Raw genomic sequence first — 16,699 nt, 5'->3', positions numbered from 1 at the left:
GCCTTTCCCTCTGTCTGGCCTGAGGACTTGGAGTCCGAGAGTTCTGCAGAAACCAGCTGCAGGACTTGTGTGATTTGAATGGGTTGCTGCTCACAGGAGAGCGCATATGAGGCCTTCAGCAAGTTTCCCCTTAGTCACATGGCCTTCCGTGCTGCACTCATGCCCTAGCCCTTTCCTCCTTCACCCCTTCAGTACGTGCTGGAATTTGGCTCCCTCATGGCCACACAGGGTGGTTCTGCTAGTATCAGCTTTTCTTCTGGGCAATCTCACTAATCAGCCTCCTGACTAAACCACTCTGTGCCCTGGTTTCTTTGTCTGTAAACTGGGAGTAGAGGCTTCCCAGGTGGCTCAGTGATAATCTGCCTGCAAATGCAGGAGATGCAGGTTTGATCCTTGGGTTGGGAGGATCCCCTGGAGAAGGAAATGGCAACCCATTCCAGTATCCTTGCCTGGAAAATCCCATGGACAGAGGCGCCTGGTGGGTTATAGTCCATAGAGGGGCGGTCACAAAGAGTCAGACACGACTGAGAAACTGAGCGTGAGCATGAAACAAGGAGTAATCACAGCACCTGCCTCCAGTCTGCCAGCCTGGTGTTACAGCCCCCAGTCCTGGGGATCTAAAAGAAACTTATTCCATGCTGCATGTTCCAGAACTGTGCCGGTGGCCAGGGAGGGGCGGGTCAGAGAGCCTAGGCTGGGGCTTTGCCCCTCCTGGGATCTGGGATCTGGTGAGGGTTCACATTCTCACCCGTTCACAGTCCCAGCACATTGTCGTTGGCATCGTAGGGGAACCGCAGGGCTCCCTGGCCACACACCAAGTTCTCCCTTCATTTTCACTAAGCAGCTGGCACATTAATGGCATTTTATATATTCTTTGCCTGTTCATGGGGATGAACAAATCTGGTGTCTGTGAAGGGGGCTTCCCTCTGAGACGATGACTTTGGTGTGTGTTTTCTAATACTGTGGCTGCTCCTGGCATGAGGAGAGGCCTCAGCCATGTTGTGAAGGCTCCACCTTGTCTCTGAGCACATCGGCCATTTCATAGATTGCTCAGGGCAGGCACACGGGGAGTTTGGAAGCAGAAGTAAGACCTATCAGTGAAAGTAGCATTCCAGGGAGAGTAAGAGTGCCGCCTACCATATTGCTTCAGATTTATCTGAAAATCCTGTCACTCTATGTGGGTTTTTTTTAGAGGCAAATGCACAAGAGTTGAATTGAAGCATTTTATTTCCAGGAGGGATAAGGGTAACATATTAAATTCAGACTGATCTTGAAATCCCATTTCATCTGAGAAATCTTTCCTGATACATTGGATAAATGGTTATGCTGAGCATTATCTTCCTATTCGTTGCCAATACCACCCCCAGCTCCAAATGCATTCTTTTGTCTATGTGGAGAGGAAATAACCCTTATCAGGTATTACTTTTGTTTAGTTGATGACTGTGTGCTTGTGACTGAGGCTGAGCTTCCAAGGAGGCAGGGGTTAGATGCCAAGCCTAGTGCTCTGAGCAGAAGGGACTACAGAAGGTGGAGGAGGGTGGCGTGAGCCCCCGGGGAACCAGCTTAGTGCATGGGAACTGGCTGCCATTTTAGCCTTGACTGTGCCAGGACTCTGGGAGCCCGCCGGGGGCCTTCTTGGCATCAGCATGGTGTCTGTGTAACTCTCCCACATGCTGGGAAGATAGGGCCCCACATTGCCTTGGTGCTGTGCCAGGGTGTGGGCTGCAGCAGGACAGAGGTTGTGAGGCAGAGCTGGCATCAGCTGGCTGGGGAGGCTGGAGGGCCTCGGGGAGCTCAGGCAGGTATCCAGATGCCGAGCACGAGTCCAGTCATTCCAAGTGGCCAGCCAGGACCTAAAGGTGAGGTAGTGGAGGGAATTGGAGAATGCAGGAAAGGTCTGAGGGGTGGTCTTGACAGTCAGAGAAAGTGGAAGAAGCAGAGAACACCAGCAGGGATGGCAGGGTACAGTGAAGAGCGCACTGGGCAAGAAGGGGTCCGGGCCCTGTCCCATCACAGCCCCAACTCCAGGCGCGACGTGGGAGCCTGTGCTCCCCTTTGCTTCTCTGGCCTTGGTCTCCTCATTTGTAAGATAAGATGTCTGGTCTAGAGACTCTCTGAAGTCTCTTCCAATAATAAAATCATAGGGCCTTGGGTGTCCATCAATCATACTTGCAGCCCCGGAGGAGGCCTTGGAGATCTAGAGCCACCAACTGTGTGTCACTGAGGAAAGTGACCCAGAAACTCCAATGTTTCTCAGCATTTCAAAAATAGCAGATTCTGTCTCTACTCACAAAAGGACCACAGCCAATGATCACTAAACAGCAGTCTCATCATGGAGTTTGGGAGGAAATATAATGAAAATATTTGTGTGTGTGTGTGTGTGTGGTTAAAAAGTCTGAAGAACTGACCAAATTCAGTTGTCTATTTTATATATGAAGAAAATGAGGCCTGGAGAGGCAACATCATTTGCCCAAGGACATCTAGCAAGTTCAAGGCAGAACAAGAAGAATCAGAAGACTGGTTTTCTAACAACCCAGTTCTGGCTTTTATTGTCTCCCCGTACCAACACACGTGCTAACATCACTGAAAACAGGAACTGGGCTTTTGAAAAATGTTCTATCTTTCCCTTCTTTAGTAAACAGAAGGTCGGTTTGCTCTGGCAACTCTTCCGGCAGTTCCAGGTGTCAGTGGCTTAGAGTGTGAACCCAGTAGCACTAGAGAGAAGACGCTGGATCACTGCTGCTGCCAGTGCTCTGGGGTGGGTGTGTGTGGAGGTGAGGAATGAGTGTGAATGGATTGAACTGGAAAGTTTCCTGTGGGAAGAGCATGGTCTCTTTAGAGCCTGAAAGGCAGCGACATGAAGGAGAAGGAAGAGTTACGGGTTAGGACTAAAGGGGTCTGGCTATGAGTCTGGCTCAACTACTTTGTGACCTTGAGCGAACAACTTCTCTGGGCCTCAGTTTCTCCACTTATAAAGTAGAGGGGCGGGCAGGGGACACCACGGACGCTACATGTTCGCCAAAGGCAGACCCTGACATTTAAGTACGTGCACTTCACCCCTTTTCCCTGGAGTTGTTGGGGCTTCTCATAGGTGAAGGGTCCAGTGAGTTCAGTTCTTAGATGAGCAGTAAGTCCAGAAGACGGGGTCTGTCTTTGCTGCATTCCATGATTTCTTTTCCTTGGCATTTGAATTTCCAAGACTGGGCCCCTTGTTCCCCTATCCAGCTTCATCACTTGCCATCTCTAGAGATGATGGTGGTTAGCATTTTAGAGACCCAAATTTCAACCCCACCTATCCCTTTTTTTTGCAGCACTGTGGCTTTAGGCAGTCACCTACCCTTCCTGAGCCTCATATGTAAGATGAAGATGATAAAGACCCTAGCTCATTAGTTTGATATGAGGATTAAATGAAATATCTTCAACACTGAGTAGGCACTGAATGAATAGTAGTTCATTCTCTCCCTTCCCCAACAGAAGCATATGTTCCTGGAGAATAGAGGGTGGGACACCTCTTTTATATCCTCAGAGCACTTTGCACAAAGCCCTCAGTGGAGCAGATGCTCAATAAATATTTGTTCAATGGATCGCCATTTTGTCTGTCCCAGAAGCTGTCTGGGTAAACTGAAACCTTTGCTTCTCTTTTGCAGTTTGCCCAGCTGGTGGCCATCTACAAGACACTGGGAGGAGAAAAGTTCCCGCTCATTGAGCAGACTTACTACCCCAACCACAAAGAAATGGTAGGTGACTGAGAGGGGCCATCAGTCTCTGCTGTCTGCACTCTGAGCTTAGCTGTGTGCTGACTGTGGGCCTCTGAGGAAGGCCTCAGCCTCTCAACACCAGAGAATCTATTGAGGTTGAACTGCAGACCTCCTTTGTGAGGCCACAGTGGCGGGGTTGTAGTTGACAGCCCTCTATCTCCGAAACTTGGAGACAGACTAGGAAAGAGCAGAAACAGGGGCGTTTTATCAAAAGCTGAGAGTAACAACCTAGATGGATCAACAGTCAGAAGATCCTGCTGCTTGCGATTCTAGCCACAAGTCGCGGACGGTTGCATTCCCTCACCACGTGTCAGCATCCGAATCCGAAAGGCGAGTGGGCTTAACGATTCCTGGCCAGGATAGCTAATATGGCACTTGCATGATTTCAGTGAGATTCTTTAAGCAGATAGTCTGTGAGGAGTATGGAGTGCTCCTCAGATGTAAGCTATTGTTCCTGATATTATTCACCAGACTCTTCCATTCCCTGGGCTTCCTCAAAATTCAGATAAGACAAGGGTTTCACTCTGCCTTCTCTGAGGCCATCCCGGGATGGCAGAAGGAGCAGAACGATGGGATAGATGATTGGTACGGAGGCCGCCTCTAGTGTTTATCCCCCTTCTTCTTCTTTGGCCCCACGCTCTCTGCCCCAGGCCTGTGTGGTCAGTGGGTAATCCTACTTAACCCACCAGTGGAGACTCTCTGCCTTATCTTTCCAAGTCTTGTGCTCCAGGACAGAGATCTCCAGAAGGAATCTCCATTGGCACCATTTCTGTGGAACCTTCTTCTGGTGTTTTGTGCATGCCCCAGCTTATCAGCAAGCCGTATAGGACCTTGGGGCCTTGGAAAGAACTACCTTCTCCATCTTTGCCAGAGCTTCCCCAGGAGAGGCCCTGGAACTTTAAGCACTTATCTCTGATAAATCCTTAAGACGCTCACCAGGGCTTTCCCTTTCAGGACAAGTCAGGAAGGCTTGTAGAGGCAGAGGAACCCTCAGGGGCTATGCTTGTAAATTTCAGGGCATCCAAGAGAGGACTGAGCAGAAGGCTGGGCAGGGAGCCCTCGAAGCTGGCTTTGTCCTGCTGTAGCATCTAGCAGGCTGACCACTTGATCTGTAACACTTACAAAGTATATTCCTCACCTACCTCCTTTCCCCCAAGGGCCCTTGAGTTCTTTTTCTCCTGTCCTCTAGCCTAAAATTTGCCCTCAAGAGAGGACACCCACCCCCCACCCCCAAGATCTCTGTGAGGCTTCAAAAGCTAAGGGGGAATTTCAACTCTATAAGAGAAAGGCTTTTTTTTTTTTTTTTTTTTTTAAGCTTAAAAAAGATTTTGAAGTAGTAATGAAAACAGGACTTTCTAAAGGAGACAGAGGAGAAGCCTTTTGGACAGCAGTTGAGGACATTAAGTATAGTTAACCTGGAGAGACAATGCCCAAGTCTGTTCTTGTCTTGCTAACTGGGCCAGGCCCTGTGCCAAGAATGGCATAGAGGGGATTACACTGTAGGCTTCACATTGAATGGCTCCTGTCCCCCTTTGCCACTCCCCTAAACAGACTGAAAGTATATCAGAGGGTCAGAATGAGTTGGGACAGGAGGAGTAGATGAAACACAGCCAGACGATATTGTTCTTTCCATTTCTCCAAACCAGCTTGTTTATGATACTGTCACCCACCTTCTGGTCTTATATCTCACAAGGCCACCCCATCTCATATGTATAACAGTCATCATTTCTCCCCTGTCAGATCAGTTAAGATAAAAAGAAAACACATTTATCTAGGGAGAAAAAAGAATAGTCCTAGCTTTGAAAAAAGAAACTAAGCCAGAATCAGTAACAAATACCAGCTCAACTAGAAGGTTTGGAGGCAGGGATAAAGGGCTGAGGGTGGGAAAGAAAAGTCCTGCTACTTTCCCTAGCCCTTGGCCCAACGTGTTCTGGACTGGGGTCCTAGACACAAGCTGCCACATGCCCCATCCCTGCCCTCATGTTGGCCACACCGTCCACCTGGTACTTCCCCTTGTCTGGCATCCCTGAAGCAGGTAGGGACAGCCAGCGCCCTGCCAGGAAGGAAAAGGGCTTGGTTTTCGGGATTCTCAAAGGGTTGTGGCGATCCATCCTAGGGCTGGATGATGTCAACAAACTCCTTCCTGAGGGGCAAGCGTCCCTGGTACCAGCTACAGGTGCCGTCAATATGCTTCATGCAGACATAATGCTGGGCCTGGTACCCGTAGAGCTTCCGTTCCAGTAGCCAGTCTGTCCAGAGGCACTCGTTGGGAGCCGAGATGGTACAGGGCACCGTATAGCAGGTGGTGATCTAGAGCCATAGCCACGCAACATCCAGGTGAGTAGGGTGTCCTTTTTCTATTCTTTCCTTTCAGACTCCTACATGTTCTTACAGCCTAGCTCAAATGCCCCCTGGCTTATAAGGCCCTTCCAAGTCTCCAAATTTCTCCCTTAGTTCTCTTTCCCCTGTACTCTCCACATACAGTATTGCCTCCCAAAAGGCACAAAGGCCCTTACTCTACCACTGACCTAAGCCAGTCACTTCACTTCCTATAACATGAATTTCTTCCCCATAAAATGGAAATCTTAACTCTTCATAAATTTGTTTTAAAGACTAAATATCTTAAATAAATTAACCATTACAGGTCCTGACAAAAAGAGTAGACTCTCTTTAAGGGGCAGTATATTATCCCAGTCTGTCTTATATGATGGCTGCCTTCTCAGCCAGAATGCAAGTACATTGAGATCAGGGACTATGGGCCTTGTTGCTTTCCCACCCCCAGCTTTGAATGATGCCTGATCCATCACAAACCTCAAGTATAGTACTGCAAATGAATAGGTCACACACATGGGAAGGAAGAAATACACGAAGGGTGAGGCTGCACAGCCTTTCCCCCACCCCCGAAGACCTTGGAAACGGACAGTCCTTACTTGGCAGCCACAGTTCAGATGGTAGTGGTGATTCAGACTTTCTCTCTGCAGAAGGGACAGGTTTTCCCAGGGCTCAATGTAGTTGCACAGATGGACAAAGACTTTCCCATCACTGAGGATCTGACCTTAAAGGGGAGATAGAGGAGAGCCGACATGAGGAGTCTGCTTGTGGAGCTCCAGGAGTTCTTGAGGGAGCCCAGAATCACAGCCTCCTTGGTATCTTGTGGTGGAAGTGGTGACATGGGGCTCAGTGAAGGAGCCAGAAAAACCTCTGCTGTCTTTATATCAAAGCCATTACCAGATGATGTTTGTATGAGAGAGAGTTGTAGGGCAAAGGCCTTTCCATTAGCATGGTGCAGACAGAGGGATGTGGGCTTTAAGTCAGAATCTTGGCAGAAATCCCTTCTTTTCTATCATTTACTAGTATGTGACCATAAGAAATCCATGTAACTTCTCAGCTGAAAGATGAGAATAATAAGGTTGTTGTCAAGATTAAATGAGAGAATGTCTATGAAGTTCCCTGCACAGTTGTGGACCCACAGAAGATGTTCGATACATAGTAGGTCTCTCTTCCTTTTCAACCTTTTCCAACCTTTCTCCTGCTCCAGTGATATCTTGGTGAGTCTGTCCCCTTCCCCTTCTTTACATATCACACTCTTTCCTATTTTCCAAATACCCTTTTTAGTACCACCGCAAAGCCTTCCCTGGCCATACTAGCCCTCACCTCTCCTAGAGCTTCAGTCATTCAGTCATTTACTGGCTGAGCAACTACTATGGCCTGGTACCAGGAATATAGGAAATAAACATGACAGGATTTCTACCCCTAAGGAGCTAAAAACTAGTAGGGAAGACAAATTGTTGTTGTTCAGTTGGTCAGTTGTGTCCAATTCTTTGCGACTCCATGGACTGCAGCATGCCAGGCTTCCCTGTCCTTCACTACCTCCCAGAGTTTGCTCAAACTCAAGTCCATTGAGTTGGTGATGCCATCCAACCACCTCATCCTCTGTCATCCTGCCCGCAATCTTTCCCAGCATCAGGGTCTTTTCCAGTGAGTCAGCTCTTCGTGTCAGGTGGCCAGAGCAGTGGAGCATCAGCTTTAGCATCCGTCTTTCCCGTGAATATTCAAGGTTGATAAACAAGTAGAAAATGATACTGTTGTATGATTCTATACAGGATGTGGTATAAGAACAAAGGAAACACTGTTATCTCTGTCTGTGGAAGGGGTGGGGGCAAGAAGGGTGTCTAAGATGATACTTGGGTTAGGTGTTGAAAGGATGGGTAGGAGTTCAGGTGCCAGACAAGTTGGGGAAGGACTTCTGGACACTGGGATGGATGGGCACAGCCCTGCAGAATGCCTTTTGTAACTGCAAGTAGTTTAAGCTCCAGGGGAAATGAGGGGCTGGGAACGGCCACTGAGCAGTGACAGGAGGCAAGGCTGGGGAGGTCAGCTGGGTCTGCTCACAGAGGGTATTAGGCAGAAGGGCTGCATCTTCTGCTGCAGACCATGGGCACCAGGATGCGTTTTCAGTAAGCCTATGCTTTGTCATTTAACCCCACCTTTGGGTGGACTTGACCTCCCTGAGGCAGCCGGCACATGTCTGCATCCCTGATGCACTACAGCCCCTAGCAGAGGGCAGGTGCTCAGGAAGGAGGTGGTCCCATCAGCTAGTTCCGGGACCTGGAGGTCCCAGGGGCCTGATCCGCCCCTGCTCTCCCATCCAGAGGTGCCCAGATCAGCACAGTTCCACATCCTCAGACCTAGGGGACCCCACCTGCGTGGCCTCCAACACCTGTGACTTCTTAGAAATTTGAACTGTGAGAGAGCTCCTTGAGGACTGTGGCATGTTTAATGCATCTCCACTTGAGGAGGTGGTCACTCATTGCTGAAGGGATGGACAGAGAGTGGAATTCCTCCTTCTGTTCTCCCCATCGGCTGTGTTTTTCTTTTCCTGGCCTTCTTTCTAAATATGTTTTATCCTTTAGGGAAAATTTAGATCCCACTTACACAATGAAGGCTTCCCTGGTGGCTCAGATGGTAAAGAATCTGCCTGCAATGTGGGAGACCTGGGTTTAGTCCCTGGGTTGGGAAGATCCCCTGGAGAAGGAAATGGCTACCCAATCCAGTATTCTTGCCTGGAGAATCCCGTGGACAGAGGACCCTGGTGGGCTACAGTCCATGGGGTCACAGAGTTAGACACGACTGAGCAACTACACTGTTACTTTCGCCTTACACAGTGAGGCTTCCCTGTCTATAACCACACAGATACCTTCCCTGGACAACAAAATAATTCAGTACTGTATTCATTCAGTTATGGATTAGATTTTTGTGAGGTACTTTAACTATTTTATCCCAGTCAGTGCAGGATGAGGAGATCTGCCTGGGCCCAAGGTCTTGGAGACAGAATCATATTAGAATCAAGGCTGCTATTAGGGCCTGTGCTTTACTGCACTTCCAGAATAAGGCCTTGGGTGTGAGTCAGTCACGAACCAAGAGTGTGACCTATCATGGCCGCCTAAAGCTGATGCTATCGTAGGCTACAGTGACTATTATGTGTATGTTGTGTATATGTGGGGGTGAGGTTGCGAATGCACCATCCTTTACTCTGTGTGACTAAGACCTCCCCTGCAGTGTGGTCCCTGGTTCAGGGTCCAGTGCTGGGGAGGGACGGGGACAGGCTCTATCCTGCTGAAAGTGGCCAGGACAGGAAGGGGTCTGGGGACCATGGCCAGCAGAACCTGGAGCTAGAGTGCATGTATCTGTTGTCCTCAGGCCTCTGAAGGGTCATCCTGAAACAGAGGGCAGAGCTGAACCCACCAGGGGCAGTTTCAGAGTGGCATAATTTGGCTCAAGATACCAAAAACCTTAGGCTTCCCCGATGGCTCAGTGGTAAGGAACCCGCCTGCCAATGCAGAAGATGCAAGAGAAGCAGGTTCCATCCTTGATCAGGAAGAGCCTCTGGAGGAGGAAATGGCAACCCGCTCCAGTTTCCTTGCCTGGGAAACCCCATGGACAGAGGACCCTGGCGGGCTACAGTCTCTGGGGGTTGAAAAAGAGTCAGACACAACTGAGCATGCACGCACCAAAAATCTTATCATTTAGAGCTGTTTGGAAATGGAGCCAGCTGCCCTAGGCTGGGACAGCAGCCTGTGAACTAGGAAGGCAGTGGCACTGACAGGGAGGTTACCAAGGCTTCTCCCAACTCAGGCTGCCTTGAGTTATGCAGCTGTTTGTGCCCAAGAAAATGGTTCAGCTTGCTGCCCAAGGTCAGCCTGGCTCCTGCTTGCCTAGGGCAGAGACTCATAGGGCCGCTGCTGGTCTTTAACTTACCAGTCAGGAGATACTGCTTCTGGCTGTTAGCTTCTAGTTTCACCCCACAGAGGGAGGAATCAAAAGGCGTATAAATATACTGAATATCATTGACTTTCTCAAACCCTTTGAACATCTGAAAGGCAATTACGAAAGAGCAGTATTGAGTCAGTGAGTGTACTTTATATATTAACAGGAAAAACTTTTTCTTAATCTAAAAAAGTTAAGTGAAAGTCTGGTTCAGGACTTGTTGCACACAGATGGCACAACTGGGTCTTATCTCCCTAAAATATTTTAACCTTGGTTTATTCCAGTGAGAAGGGAGGCTCCTCTAGCAGCCCCACGCACAAGCACAGAGGGCCTGTCCTGCACTGTCCTCTGGCTCCTATGGCCTGTCCGATACATGTCATCCACTCTACTTCAGTATCTGTACCCCTAGCATCACTGAGCCAGGCCGCCCGAACCACCAGCCCTGCAGCCCCACCCCTCCCAGATCACAGCCCCCAACTCCTCCTAACAGCCCAAGAGGGTGACGCCCTGTCCTGCCCCCATGTACCTTTATCTGTTTGATTTCATACCGGATCATTTTTTGAGGGTCAGCAGGGTCTGCGCTGGCAGGAACTACCTTTTCACTGGAGATCTTGGCCCGGATAGCTGCACAGGAAGAGAAAAGAGGGGACCTTCAGCAGCTGATGGGAATGATCCTCCTGGGATCTGGGTGACCTGTGGCCCCCTGGAGAATTCTGCAGGGGGGTTCTGGGTTTAGGTCTCGGTGGGTTGTGAGGAAGATGCTGCATGTGAGGGATACTCCTCTGCAATCCCTGGAAGTTCCAAGCCCCTCGGGCCTACCAGGTCCTCGAGTCTCTCTGCTCTGCCTGCTGCTCTGGGGAGTCGAGTTCTCGGCAGCCCAGAGTACGGCGGGGTGGAGACGGGCAGGGCGGAGGAGCCACTTGAGGGCAGTCAGTGTGTAGTCAGCAACTGCTGTAGCCCAGGACCTCAGAGAGAGCCGGACTGAGCTGACGTTGGCAGATGTTTATTGAATTAATAAATATCCTGACTATGCACAGAGGTAGTTCATCTCTTTGTTGTTCGGATAGTAATCAAAACCTGTTTATGAAGTTCTTCCTCTGTGCCTGGTCTAACACTGGGTCCTAGGCCCACAAGCACAATTAGGAAAGGGCCCACACCCTGCAGAACTCTTGCTTTAGTGGAGAACACTCTTACAGAGACCAACAGCACAGCAGACTAGGAGCACAGAGATGTTGGAGATGCTGTGGTAGCACCAGGAGTCAGGAAGCCTTCAGAGAAGAGGAGACCCCCTGGTTTTGAAGGATGAATAGGAGTTTGCCAGGAAGTTAAGGGTTTTTGAGGAAGGGCATTCCAGGCAGAGAAAAAGGGTAAAGGGTGTGTGTTGGGGTGAGGCTGTGGTGACAACCTCAGTTATAGGCTTGGATACAGAGGGATGTTTATCATGAAAGCCCAACCCCCTGAACCCCCTCCTCCTCAATCCCCCTAACCAGTGGATCAGAATAATCACTGGATAGTTCCAGAGACTTGTTGTTCAGTGACATCCCATAACTGCAGTAGGCAGGGGAGAGGGGATCGCTGTGGAGCCCTTTACACTGTCTTTGTGCTCATTCTCTCAGTTGCAGCTGACTCTTTGCAACCCCATAGACTGTAGCCCGCTAGGCTCCTCTGTCCATGGGATTTCCCTGGTCCAGAATATTGGACTGGGTTGCCATGCCCTTCTCCAGGGGTCTTCCCGCCCCAGGGATTGAACCCATGTCTCTTGAGTCTCCTGCATTGGCAATTGGGTTCTTTACTACTGCGCCACCTGGGAAGCCCTACACTGTCTTTGATTCTCTGGCAAGTCAGCGGGTCTCTGCGCTTGCAGGGTTGCTATGGCGCCGGCCCGGCCCAACCCACCGGTCGCCGCAAGAGGCAACTGGGGCGGGATTTGAGCTCCACCCCTTCCCTCGAGACTCCAGGTTCGCAGCGCGGCCCCACCTCGACCCCACGGACCCCAGCCCACTGCTGGGGCCCTCTAGGGCTCCCCCGGACTCACCGAGCGCCGAGTGGCAGACGTGCTGCTGGGGGTGCGCGGGGGCGCAGCTGCACGCCTCGCCCAGCCCCGGCGGCCGCAGCAGCGCCAGCAACCGCAGCAGCAGCGCCCAGCTCGGCGCGGGCCGGGGGCTCCGGGGCATGTCTCCGCAGGGCTGCGACTGAGCCTGCGGGGACTGTCAGACCACACTGCCCCTCCACGGCTCCTCCAGAGCGCGGCGCGCCCCTCGCCCGTGGCTTTATGAGGTGGACCTAGAGCCAATCCCGCCCCAGTGGGCTCCGCCCTCCCTTGGCCACAGGCCACCCTCGGGCTGCCGACCCGCGGCCCTCCTGGCCGGCAGGCTCAGTAAGGCGCAGGAGAGAGCCTCGAGAGTCCTCGGTACTGTCTCCCTGCCTGAGCCTTCTCGAAGTACAGGGAAGGCACCGGGAAAGGGGATGGTGTCAGGACAGAAGGACAGGGCCACAGAGACAGATGTTAGGGGAGCACAGAGACCAAGAGGCTGTGACTCAGGCAAAAGGAACAAGAGTGTGGAGAGGCTCAAACAGAAAGAGTGAGACAGGCAGAGTCAGAGAGAGGCAGACAGAATTACAACAGGCAAGAGAGACAGCGACAGAGAAGGCCGGACCTCTTGCTGAGCTGCACACTGGGAATGAGACAAGCTCCTCAGGGCTTCTTTCAGCTGCAGGAAGTGTTTTCAATGCCCTATTTATGAGGCTCCAAAGCAACAGCAAACAGTAATGGAACAGGACAGGGAAAGTTGGGTGGTGTGTGTGTGTGTGTGTGTGTGTGTGTGTGTGTGTGTGTCTTGGCTCTGTCGGCTGGGGGGTGGGGAGAGACGGCGGAGAAAGCAGCCGGTGCCTTAGAAACCCTTTCCCGTTCCCGGAGCCCATGCAGATGGCGTGAGGACAGTGCTCTTTGAGGGACTCAGAGCATAGGGTGGCCCATCACTCGGGGCAAACCTGGGCCCTCAAAGCCCTTTCTCTGCTCTTGGCCACCCTGATGTCCTGTCTCAGGGCCCCACTCAGCTGAGAGACTACGTCTTGTAGAGGAAGGGGCAGCTTGGAAGACGAGTGAGGCTCGTCGTGGACTGGAGCTGTGTGTGCTGTTTGATGGGGATCATAGTGCTCCGGGGCTGAGGGTAGAGCCCCACGAGCTGGTTGTAGGGGGTTTCCACATAGTCTTGCAGCAGGCAGTACGAGGCTGGATGCCGATTCTGCCCCTCAGGGGCTTCACAGCCTTGCCTCAAACTGAACTTAAAGCTCCTTTCCCCAGCTTCAGCTGGCCGCAGCCAGGAGTGCTGAAATCCTCAGGTCAGGCACTCCCAGTATCTGGTCACACTCAGGATTCCCATAGGAATCTGACTTTTCATCAGAGTCAATAGCGTATCCTCTGAAAGACTTCTTTTCGTCTCGAGGAGGGCATGATGTTTGTAAAGAAGGCAGCTGAGAGAGCACTGACCTGATGGAGAAAGGACGAGGTTTGGCGTCCAGATTGGCTCTTCATGCAATCCCAGCCAGGGTACAGTCTGATGTGTCATTGGACAGGCTCTCAAAAGCGTCCCGTTCGGCCTCTGCACTTGGTGGATATGAAGGCTGAGGCCCAGGGAGGCAAAGGGACTTGCCGAGAGACTGGGATGCAGGTCTCCTGACGTCTGGTCCCCTCTACCACGTTACTTCTCCCATGGCCATCGTGTGACAGCTTGAAATCCTGCCTTTGGGGGGTGGCTTTTCTTCTTCCAAGTGTCTGTGGTTTCTCTGTTAAAATACGGCTATCTCAAGGTAGTGGTGAAGGACAGGGAATTCTGGCCTGCCACCCCCATGGGGTCGCAAAGAGTCAGACGCGACTGAGCCACTGAACAAGGTAGCGTTTACTCTCTTAAGCATCTCTTTTGAATGGTAAACATGCTGAATTCTTATGTTAGCTGTCTTCCAACCCAAACTGGGCAGAAATATGCCTTTGCATTCTGAGCTGTGTTCAGTGGTGAGTGTGAGGTGTTGGTGAGCAAGGAAGAGAGTGTGAGAGGGGAGGAAAGCCAGGTTCGGTGCAGGAAAGCTGGGGACACATGAAGGCTGAAGCAATGAGTCTTAAAGATGCAGAGAGTACCAAACAGGAGAACGGGCTCCTTGCAGTTCTGCCTCTAATATGCTGTGACCTTAGGCAAGTCACTGTCACTCTGTTTTTACATTTTTTAATTTCTGATGCAAATAGATTGCACTGGTTCTTTAGAGAGCCCTTCCAAGGGTGTTCCCAAGAAATATATTTGTAGGATTCCCCCGAGAGACAGGTACACTCTGACCAATTCATTCCTTTCTCTGCTTTCAGCTGACTCTGCCCACGTTCCCTGTGGTGGTGAAGATCGGCCACGCTCACTCGGGCATGGGCAAGGTAAGGCCAGAGCCGCTGTGCTCTGGGGTTGTGAGGCCGCAATGGGAGCTTTTCCGGGAGCCCAGTTGTGGACTGTTCTTCTGCCTCAGTTGCTGATGAATTCTTTCTGAGGCAAAGATGATATGGCCCCTCTGAAACCATGAGTGTTACCCAGACAGGCCTCTTACAGCAAGCAGAGTGCAGGCCACCAGACTGTCCCTGTGCTCTTTGCAGCAGATGTGGCTCCCAAGCCCTGGGAAGGGAAGCTCAAGAGTGGGGACCTCCTAGGGAGATGTGGCACCCAGGTTTGCCTCTGGGTGTGAGCGTCGTGATGAGCCTGGAGGCCCAGGGCTCTTGTGACTCTCAGTGTGTGTGTGTGTGTGTGTGTGTGTGTGTGTGTGTGTGTGTGTGCGCGCCACGCGAACCTCCCTTTCTGCCTCTCTGCCTTCCTCCACCATTAGGTCAAAGTGGAAAACCACTACGACTTCCAGGACATTGCCAGCGTGGTGGCCCTCACCCAGACCTACGCCACCGCAGAGCCTTTCATTGATGCCAAGTATGACATCCGGGTCCAGAAGATAGGCACCAACTACAAGGCTTACATGTGAGTGGGGTGGGGGCCGCCGGACACCCGTCTCCTCAGCTCAGGGACGATGCTCAGCCTCCAGGCAGCAGCCAGCTCTCAGTTTCGCCTCCCCTGGCCCCACAAGGTAGAGAACACAGGGAGGGCGCCATGCACATCGGGGAGTCTTGGCCTGGCTTCCTTTCAAGGCAGATGAGGGGTTATTTTCATTTGCCTCTAAGTGAAACCCGACGCTCTCCTCAGTTGTGAGCAGACTGGAGTAGTCGCAGTAGTAGACAGACGTGTGGTTTGTCACCAGCGGTCATCACAGAGGTTTTTGTATCACATACACTTGTGGCAGATATCTCTAAATACCAATTACTTTTGTCACTACTTACAAGTCATGGGAGTTAGACTTGCAGCTACATTCATACCTGTAAATACATTTGTTACTTTCAGAAAAAGACATATATTTTTACACTAATCAGAGATTTATTGTTTTTGATAACTTTTTTGATAATTACTTTAAATCATTGAGTTCTTTTGCTGTCCTGTGTATTTTATTTTACACTTATACACCTTCAGTATTTCATACATCGAAAGGAATCTGTAGGCTTCACGAGGCTGCCAGAGCACAGAGAAAGCTAAGAAACTATAAACATGTAGCCCTGTAGACACTACAGAGCGTGAAAACCTTGTGGTTATGAGAATAGGTGACTGTTCCATGTAACTGGGTCCATTTACCAAAATGAGAAGGGAAAGGCTTCCTGCAATAGAAAAATTGAGAAAAAGAAAAGATTTCAAGACTACCCGATCTTCTGAAATATACATCCAAACACAAATGGCTTACAAGTCCAATTTTGGAAATAGTAACTTCACGTTTTCCCTGATAACGCAGTTGGTAAAGAACCCACCTGCAATGCAGGAGACCCCAGTTCGATTCCTGGATTGGGAAGATACCATGGAGAAGGGAAAGGCTACCCAGTATTCTGGCCTGGAGAATTCCATGGACATGGGGTCACAAAGAGTCTGACACGACTGAGCAACTTTCACTTTCACTTCAACTTCACACTTTAAAAAAATTTCAGGTAGTATTTTCCTTCCAAAGAAAGAACATTACAATCTATGAATGTGACCTTTGCCACTCTGGACTTGAGCTCACATCAGGGTGGAGCAGTTTCCCTCCCCTTCACCCACCTATTTTCATTTTTCTTCCCTTGTCTTTCTTTTTAGGGTTTATACTCCCCGCCCCTCGGGAGAGTTAGGAGCCCCGTCCCTGTGCGCCCTTCTTGTAACCTCTCGCACACCTCTAGCTGAGCACTCTTCACCCATGGGCATTTGTACTACGCTCCTCTGCGCTCTCTGAGTGATAATGACAGAGTCACGCTGCAGCCCTGCTTCCTTGTGCCGCAGCAGACTGGTAGGGGGCACCCAATAAAAATGCAGAGAGAAGCCCTGTGGGGAACTGAGGCACAGAATCCTTTTTGCAACTTTATTGACCAGATTCCTACTTTCTGAGTTAATCATTTTTTATGTAAAGCTATTCTGCTTCAGAAAGGAATTTAAGGTTGCTTTAAAATTACACACAACGTGGGACTTCCCTGGTGGTCCAGTGGTTAGGACTCTGCACTCTCACTGCTGAAGGCCTGGGTTCCATCCCTTGTCAGAGAGCTAAGATCCCAAGTGCTGTGCGTGGCTGAGTAAATAAATAAATAA

The 16,699-nt window shown here is 50.6% G+C and overlaps 2 protein-coding genes across 3 annotated transcripts in view; one reads left to right on the top strand and one right to left on the bottom strand.

Moving 5' to 3' along the window:
• The window catches only part of SYN2 (synapsin II), a 153,321-nt gene that overhangs the window by 109,031 nt on the left and 27,591 nt on the right, over nt 1-16,699 (top strand). Inside the window, exons 5-7 of the mRNA XM_018038201.1 lie at nt 3,648-3,737; nt 14,380-14,442; nt 14,883-15,025. Of these exons, the coding sequence (XP_017893690.1) occupies nt 3,648-3,737; nt 14,380-14,442; nt 14,883-15,025 (296 nt within the window). The remainder of the gene's footprint in view (nt 1-3,647; nt 3,738-14,379; nt 14,443-14,882; nt 15,026-16,699) is intronic.
• Nucleotides 1,210-12,606, bottom strand: TIMP4 (TIMP metallopeptidase inhibitor 4). 2 transcript variants are annotated; one of them, XM_018038203.1, is made up of 5 exons: nt 12,061-12,606; nt 10,552-10,649; nt 10,017-10,131; nt 6,689-6,813; nt 1,210-1,853 (listed from the first exon to the last, which is right to left on the bottom strand). In XM_018038203.1, the coding sequence occupies exons 1-5, from the start codon at nt 12,197-12,199 to the stop codon at nt 1,830-1,832; spliced, it is 501 nt and encodes a 166-aa protein (XP_017893692.1). In that variant the 5' UTR covers nt 12,200-12,606; the 3' UTR covers nt 1,210-1,829. The 2 variants fall into 2 exon arrangements, with proteins under 2 accessions (XP_017893692.1, XP_017893691.1); XM_018038202.1 differs by lacking the exon at nt 1,210-1,853 and adding an exon at nt 2,383-6,068 and having other exon boundaries at nt 12,061-12,588.

This window comes from Capra hircus, chromosome 22 (assembly GCF_001704415.2).
Source record: "Capra hircus breed San Clemente chromosome 22, ASM170441v1, whole genome shotgun sequence".
Classification (NCBI taxonomy): Eukaryota; Metazoa; Chordata; class Mammalia; order Artiodactyla; family Bovidae; genus Capra; species Capra hircus.
This window is presented reverse-complemented; position numbering and strand designations above follow the sequence as displayed.